This window comes from Corythoichthys intestinalis, chromosome 14, assembly GCF_030265065.1.
Source record: "Corythoichthys intestinalis isolate RoL2023-P3 chromosome 14, ASM3026506v1, whole genome shotgun sequence".
NCBI lineage: Eukaryota > Metazoa > Chordata > Actinopteri > Syngnathiformes > Syngnathidae > Corythoichthys > Corythoichthys intestinalis.
This window is the reverse complement of record NC_080408.1, coordinates 36,382,739-36,391,516: the sequence shown is the minus strand read 5'-3', so window position 1 is coordinate 36,391,516 and position 8,778 is coordinate 36,382,739. Positions and strand designations below refer to the sequence as shown.

The following is an 8,778-nucleotide window of genomic DNA, read 5'->3' as shown; positions in this document are numbered from 1 at the left end:
TTGTATGATTGTTCTTATCACTTCGTTGATCATTCGTGGACAAAATTATAACAACCTGTCAGCCTGTGTTGACGTGAGGTATAGATTGATACGCTGGCCACTTGAGTGACCAAAATGAGGTAAAATTACAAATTATATTAAATTTGCCGAATGCATAAGGGCTGACACCGATTTTGTTGTTACAAGGAAATACTACAATGTATGTACATATAAACAAAAATATTATGTCATTCTTTTTTATTACAAATATTGATTGCAATAAAACATTTGGACAACATGATTCCATTTCTTGTTTTATTTAAAACAATTGGCGCATGTGCAAAACAGGTCAATAAATCACAATTTATAAAATCACTGGAAAAATAGCATACGATAATGTGATATCAGACAGCAAAGCTTCGGAGCCTCGCCAAATATTCACCTGACATTATGGCCTCCAGACGGGCTTTCTCTCGCTTTCCTCGGTAATTCTAGCTGCAATGGCGTATTTTAAAGTTGCTGCAGTTAAAAAGCTCGTAGTTGGATCTCGGGATCGAACTGAAGGTCCGCCTGGAGGCGAACCACCGCCTCCAGCCCCAGCCTCTCGGGCGCCCCCGGGCGGAACGACATAGTCTCGATATATGTTCATCAACGTACAGTCAGTGTTGGTGTGAGGCACATCAACTCATCTTCCCTTGCCTAACAACGTTTTCCACCTGTAAACAAACGAACAAAAAACTTGCAACACTGATTGGCAACAGGGTAGCAGCAGATAGCATGTGTTGCAGCCACAGTAGTTGGAGTAATTAATATTAAAGATCATCATAATTACAATCATCATCTCAATAACAATATCAAGGGGAACAAGTCGTTTTGTAATTCCCCCTCGAGTCGAAATCACGAACCAAGCTGTTTCTCTTTTACGGGCTTTAATCACAGAACTTGATTTGCCTTGACAATGCCTTGATTTGCCTTGACAATGCGGTGACAATGCCTTGACAATGCCGTGACAATGCCGTGAGAACTGAACAATACAGATGAAAATATACATAAAGTCAGATCATTTTCATACAGCACAGATAAATATATACATGAAGTCAAATTATATTTACACAGAAATATTAAACAACATGAATACATAACTACACTAACAGAAACTACGTCAATTAACGCAAACTAACAAATAACACAAACTAAATTACCTCATTGGCCGCTTTACTCCAGAGGAAATTAGTTCAGCTTCAATTCTTCGATGCACTATGCACTTGAGATGTTTCCTTGTTGATCTTAATCAGAGGTACTGAAAAGCTGTCTGTACTCTAGTAGTGTTCATCAGATAATAAGCCGATGTAACGCTTAATAGTGCCCGTCAACTTGCGACAGTGAACTTTAGTTCCCACCCCATATCAAAGAAACTAAATGCTTCACATTACACGGCCAGATCAAAGAGTAAATTATTTATTTCTTTATTCTGCCTGAATGGCAGCTACACTCCCACCAAATCACTTGTGATTTCACTCTAACCTATGCAACACTGGATTATCAGAACCATTGCAAGAAAATGTGATTGCATTACCCCGCTTCAATCAAAGTGACCATCTTATGGATGGCTCTCTCCAAGTAGACTGATTTCCAGTGTGTTTCCCTTGTTTCTCCAATGTCAAGTCACTGGTCAGCAATCGCAACTCCCCGACACACCCATGTGCAGGTAGAACATCATGCCTCAGCCGACCTCCCACCCTGAGGATTCCCTGTTTGTCTTTCTCAAATCGTCTTTTCAGACACTGGAGTCGATGATCTGCGTGATTCAAGTTATTAGGCAGACACGGCTTCGGTTCCTTGAATGCCTGTGGCATTTCACTCTGCCCATTAGCTTTTGTCTTCATGCCCTTCTCCATGATAGAATTGAAACAAAAGTCATCTTGAGAGAAATTATCATCTTCCACATTCCTTTTGCTGAAATCTGATTCAAGTACCTTCTGCACATCTGCAGGAACAATGACTTCCTTGACTTGAGTTCTACATATGTATTGTACTTGATTCGTTAGGTCACCAGGTGACTGTAAACTTGGTGTGACCTGTCTTACAACACTTCTGTGGCTGCTTCCAATGGTGTCGCTTCTGTCGCCATAATCAACACAAGGGTTGACACAGCCAACTATGCTCCAGCCAAGGTCGGTCTTTATTGCGAACGGCTCATCATCCTTGCCTGATACAATTTCTCTCGGTACCAGGGCTTGAGAACAGTTGTATCCTATGAGTAAACCAACGTCGCATTCTATTAGAGGAGCGATTTCTTCAGCAAGGTGCTCTAGGTGAGGCCATTCTCTTGCTGTTTTAGCTGTGGGAATATGGCCTAGACTAGCCGGAATAAATCCTCGTGAATACGTCACGGGAAGAAGAATTTTCTTTGAGGAATAAAAGCCTCTGACCTGCAACCCAACTAACTTGTGACTTGGGAATACAGTTTGCTTGGATGCAAGGGTTGAAAGCTTTAATTGCACAGGCTCCATCTGTGCATCAAGAGTTTCTGCCCTTTATTGTAGGATGAACATGCTATCGCTCTGACTGTCTAGAAGAGCGTAAACTAGAACTTCAGTTTCTGGGTTACGTGTTGTTGACAGCCAGACTGGCACGATTGTGGATGCATATCTGCTATCCCTATTGCCCATCACTTGATTTGACATAGCTGTGCTTGTTATCACATTAGTTGTAGACTCTGTTTCACTATTTTCTGGCTCCTTTGACCTTTCCTTTTCTATAGAGGTTTTTCCACTCTCCTTTTGTCCATCAACTTGGACCCTTTCGTCCGTCTTGGTGCGGTCTTCGTGCAAGCACGTGGGATGTTTGTCCTTGCACACGTTGCAAACACTTCTACTTTCGCAGTTCTTTGAGTTGTGTCCTGGCCTTAAACATGCAAAACACAATTTATTTGTTTGCACAAACGTAACTCGCTCTTTGACAGGTTTCTCCATTAACTTCCTACATGTCTGAATGCCATGGTTTGTCTTCTCACAAACCATGCATCTCTTAACATCGCCCTTTTGTCCTTCAATGTATGGTTTCTCTTCTGATGCACTTGCTAGCACCCTTGCACCAACATTTTGGACCTTAGATGGCTTTGTTCTTTCAGAATCACTCTTCAGAGCATAAAGTGAAGTCATCGGATTGCAAGCAATTTTGGCTTCTCTAGACACAAACTCAGCAAAACTGCTGAAATTTGGAAAGGTTTGTGTTTCTTCTTCATATTCTATGACCTTTCTATTCCACCTGGCAGTGAGCCAGTCAGGTAGCTTACTGAGCATTCTTTGATTTTCACTGCAGTCGTTTAGAATTTCAAGACTCATAATATTGCTCATTGCTGCTTCACACCCTCGAAAGAAGTCTGCAAATTCCCTCAATTCAACACTGTCTTTGGGTCCTATCCTTGTCCACGAATTTAGCTTGTCGCGGAAAGTTTTAGCGACCACAAAGGAATTGCCGTATCGTTCTTCCAATATTTGCCACCCTGAATCATAGGCTTTCTCTGTGCCCACCAGGAAATAACTCTCAATTGCTTTCCTTGCAGGTCCTGCAACATACTTGCGGAGGAAGTAAATCTTTTCATTTACAGGAATGTTCTTCCGGCCTATGAGGGTTTGGAATGATATTTTCCAGTCCTTGTATCTTATTGGGTCTCCGCTAAAGACAGGTGGCTCTGGCACAGGAAGACGGCTTGCGTTTATGGACTCTGCTATCGCTTCGGCAAGCATAATTGTGCTATTTTCTTGAAAAGTAGGACGAGCCACTTCATGGCTTGTAGATGGGAATTCTCTAGCAGGCTGTGAATAAGTGTTGTGCCTTGGAAGGACGTTCGGTTTAGGTGAAGGCTCTGATGATTTATGGCTATGGAGAAGATCCAATATCTCTTCATCTATGACCGCGTCTTGTTCATAAACCTGCAGTCTTGCCTTTGCAGCATTCATTCTTTTAGTTGCTTCCAAGCGTTTTAACTGTCTGTGCTTCTCTTCTAACAACTTATTTCTTTCCGCATTTTCTGCTTCTTGTTGTACTAACTTCCTCCTGTTCTCTGCCTCAAGCCTTTCAAGCTCCCTTTCTTCTTGTTCCATTTCTTCTAGAACTTCCAAGGTGGCTTTAGTTGCAGCTAACTCTGCTTCTGCTTCTTGTTTCCTTGTGGAAGACTGGCTTGATCGTCTTGAAACAGATCTGGAGACTGATCTGCTCAACATGGACACTCGGTCTTATGATGAGAACACTGAGCCAGCATTACTCCATCGTGCTTGTACTGTAGGTAAACACTGATCTCTGTTTCCGTGCAGTAACACATGCACCCGTTCTGCAATCTGCCTTGACACAGCCTCGCAGGTGTCCACCCGACGGCGGGTGTCTCCGTTCGGGACACTGTGTTGACGAACATCCTCATAGCGTTCTTTTACTTCCAAATCAGCCGTGTAGATTTTATTCTTGAGCTCTTGTAGAACATTGCTTGAGTGAGGTGAAGAGAGTACCTTTTTGGCCTGTTTAGCAAGAACTTTCCATCTCTCATAGGATTTGTCAAAATAACGCTGAAGTTTCCTTATTTTTTCCTTATGGAGTTCCAGACCTTCAGCTTCACTGGTTTCTGTATCAACTTCATCTTCCTTTGCAGGGCTTGCTTCTAAGAGTTCATCGTGTACAGACTCTTCTTCATTTCTAGGAGTACCATCTGGGTCTTGGATTTCAGTTGCAATGTCTTTGTCATCCATTTTTAGGATATAATTTAAATAAAATTTCGAGTTTTAATATATTAATTCAAATGAAACTTCAGAATTAAGAAATCACAGCAATTGTAAATACGATTAATTAGCTTGATTTGGTTGCAAATTAAAGTGACTTGTTGGATAAATTGCTTTGAAACAATTCAACCTTTCATCTTATGTGTTCAAAGACACTAAAATGAGAGAAACTTCTTAAACTTAGAATCCCTGAAAATAGGCAATTTATAACTAAACAGTTCTCAGAATTAATGACACACAACCCGGTGTCACATTTAACCTTATTATATTTCAACTTCCTTAATGAAATGAAATATTAATATCCTTAACTTAAACTGTGCACAATCCAACTGAATGCTGAAACTCAAAAAGTTGTTATGGCTACTTCCAATCTTCACATTTAACTTGGCTTAAATGTGCTTGTCGTTGGGAGCACTTAACAACTCTCTTTGATTACCGGCAGGATGAAACACTCTTTGTTTCCTTTGACGCTGCCCTTTGACGTTGTCCTTTGACGACGTCCTTTGACAAGCGGCTCCACCAGAAAGTTGAACACCGACGACTTCGATGACCGCGGTTGGGCACGCGCTGGCTTGTTCACGTTCTCCCTTGCGTCGCTCTGGCGTCGGGTTCTCACTCGCGTCGCGTTGGCGATGAGCTCCTCTCGTCGCACTGGCGCTGAGTTCTCACTCGCGTCACGTTGGCGATGAGTTCTCACTGTAATTCCCTCTCGAGTCGAAATCACGAACCAACCTGTTTCTCTTTTACGGGCTTTAATCACAGAAATATACAAATATATACATGAAGTCAAATTATATTCACACAGAAACATTAAACAACATGAATGCATAACTACACTAACAGAAACTAAGTCAAGTAACGCAAACTAACAAATAACACAAACTAAATTACCTCATTGGCCGCTTTACTCCAGAGGAAATTAGTGCAGCTTCAGTTCTTCGATGCACTATGCACTTGAGATGTTTCCTTGTTGATCTTGATCAGAGGTACTGAAAAGTTGTCTGTACTCTAGTAGTGTTCATCAGATAATAAGCCGATGTAATGCTTAATAGTGCCCCTGTCAACTTGCGACAGTGAACTTTAGTTCCCACCCCATATCAAAGAAACTAAATGCTTCACATTACACGGCCAGATCAAAGAGTAAATTATTTATTTCTTTATTCTGCCTGAATGGCAGCTACACGTTTCATGCGCAATATTTTAGCTTTAGTATTTTTTGAGCATCAGACACATTAGAATGCAGGGATAGGAAAAACATACCTTCCATAACACAGCAGGAACATGGCTACAAAAAGACCCAGTCTTTGTGGTATCACGAGCTAGGCCCCACATCTGCCTTCATGAACATGTTGTCCTCCCCTATCGTGATGATGTCAGATGTGGTATTTCCAAATTGACTTTTTAAAGGGATTTTGATGAGTAATGTTACTTGAGCTCCACTGTTGCTTTGGATGGAGAAATTCTAAAACGGAAGTTGCCAGCAGACATGCGGAAGTAAACCGGAAGTACCTCGGAAACTTGTCTATAAACTGTAACGCATGCAAACTGACTTTATAGAAAACTAAAACAATACTGTAAACTCGAGTCTAGTGTACTCATTGATTAATTTCTCTCTTTAATAATCACTTTACGCAGCGGCTTACAGCTCTCCCTCGAAGTGCACGTTTTTGTATTTTATGTGTGTTTTAAATGTTTGTTTCGCGTCACCCAAGGACTCACACTTAAGCTACACTCGCACTGATCTGATAGACATCGGTAATCGGCAACAAATGACTATTTCCAGCGAATTCCACCACACTTTTAACATTGCGGAGGAGCTAGCGAGAACACCGGGGCCTCCGTGGATTGTTGTCGGGTCTGGCAGGCGTAAGAGGCGCAGACGCGAGAGAAAGCAAAAGCGGGGCTGTAGGGCGGGCCTGCTAGCCAAGCTCAGGAAACAGCCACTGAAGCCTCCACTACCAAGCCTCTTCCTCTCCAACGCCAGATCCCTTGTAAACAAAATGGATGATTTGGAAGTACAGCTTGCTGGGAACCGCTACATCCGTGAAAGCAGCGCACTCATCATTACGGAGACATGGCTACAACCGCAAATCCCCGATGCCTCGGTACAGCTAGCAGGACGCACGCTACACAGATGGGACAGGAATCGCGACTCCGGGAAAAACCGAGGAGGGGGGCTCTGCATTTACGTGAATGAAGGTTGGTGCAACAACAGTACTGTCTTAGACAAACACTGTTCTCCTGACCTGGAATTCGTGTCCGTGAGATGCAGACCTTTCTTTCTGCCGAGAGAGCTAGCAGCTGTTATTATCACTACAGTGTATATACCACCAGATGCTAGCGTCCAAACCGCCCTCTCTCTGCTAGGAAACATAATAAACAATCATCAGCGTGCCTATCCAAACGGTGCGCACATCATAGCTGGAGACTTTAATAAGGCCAACCTTAAAACCGTGCTGCCCCAATTCTACCAACATGTGAAGTGTGCAAAGAGGGGCGAGAACACTCTGGACCATGTTTACTCAAACATAAAACATGCTTACAGAGCGATCCCCCTCCCCCACCTCGGACAGTCTGAACATCTTTCCCTGTTCCTACTAGAGCAGGGCGGTAAACCGAAAATTTACCGTCACCGAAATTCTTAATGATGACCGACGTAATTTTGACCATGTCGGTAAATTCGGTAAATTAATAAAACAAGAAAATAGTCTTTTCATCCCGCTTTGATTCTGTGTTGCTCGTCTATGTTCATTCCCCTTTAAGAAAGCAGTGAATGTGCTTAGGTAGGGAGTCACGTGATCATCAGGAAGCCAATCAAACAAAAGCCCGGTAAGCTAACGCTAACGCTACAAGCAAAACGTGATGGAGTGTGGCTTAAGGGAGGTTCACCAAACTTTCAACCGACATTTAGTAGACTCTTGGTGGCATCCAGACGGGCTTTCACCCGCTGTCCTCCTTTGTTCTCACGATTTCCGGAGATGGTGCTTTCAGTGCTTTCTACTGGTAGCCAGGCTAACGCTAGCTAGCGGCTAACGCTACAAATGAACGTTATGGAGTCGGATAGAGGCTCTAACCTTGTCGAAACGGCTGAACTTAATGAGTGGATTAGGCACGGACTGCATCTAGCAATTACTATGTGGCGTTATTTTGTATCTGTCTGTGTGTGTGATTCCTCTGATAGCTTTTGTGATGGTAAAGAATTCTGCATAAAGTACAATCCAATGGCGAAACTTATAATGACCGAGAAATGGCCCCAGCTATTTTTATTGTGCGTGCATTTATGAAAAAATGCACTGGGGGGGGGGGAAAAAACCCTTAAACCATAAAGTAAACACTTGTATTTAATAATTATATCACAGCAGCCATTAACAATAAGTTGTCTTTTTGAAGTGTACTGTTCAAGCTGCAAGTCATTTGTGTTGCAATTACATGTTTGCACAGGCATATTGATTTTGACAATGTACATTGTTCAAGTCATACACGCTGTTATAAATGTTCATACTTGAATTCTTATTGCTTACAATACATTTTTATTAGGGCTGTCAAACGATTAAAATTTTTAATCGAGTTAATTACAGCTTAAAAATTAATTAATCGTAATTAATCGCATTTAATCGCAATTCAAACCATCTATATAATATGCCATATTTTTCTCTAAATTATTGTTGGAATGGAAAGATAAGATGCAAGATGGATATATATTTTCAACATGCGGTACATAAGGACTGTATTTGTTTATTATAACAATAAATCAGTTCTAAATCAGTTATAGAAATTTTATATTAAAACCCCTCTTAATGTTTTCGTTTTAATAAAATTTGTTAAATTTTCAATCAAAAAATAAACTAGTAGCCCGCCATTGTTGATGGCAATAATTACTTACACTATAAAATCAGTCGCACCCAAACGCCAGCAGAGGGCAGCAAAACTCCGCAAAACACAATTAACAGGTGGGCCTTTCACTCTAGTGACATTTAAATATGTCTGAGCTGGGCAAGTGCGTTAATTGCGTCAAATATTTTAA

General features: G+C 41.6%; 1 protein-coding gene across 3 annotated transcripts; it reads right to left on the bottom strand.

The window, feature by feature from the left end:
* Window positions 1-258: 258 nt before the first annotated feature.
* Window positions 259-5,832, bottom strand: LOC130930379 (uncharacterized). Of its 3 annotated transcripts, none has more exons than XR_009067048.1 (3): window positions 5,646-5,832; window positions 885-5,504; window positions 259-695 (listed from the first exon to the last, which is right to left on the bottom strand). XR_009067048.1 is itself a non-coding variant. In XM_057858294.1 (2 exons), exon 2 carries the CDS (start codon window positions 4,206-4,208, stop codon window positions 2,517-2,519), a length of 1,692 nt encoding a protein of 563 aa, XP_057714277.1. In that variant the 5' UTR covers window positions 4,209-5,504; window positions 5,646-5,832; the 3' UTR covers window positions 259-2,516. The 3 variants fall into 3 exon arrangements, 1 of the variants encoding a protein (XP_057714277.1); XR_009067049.1 differs by having other exon boundaries at window positions 1,182-5,504; XM_057858294.1 differs by having other exon boundaries at window positions 259-5,504.
* Between the last annotated feature and the right edge of the window lie 2,946 nt (window positions 5,833-8,778).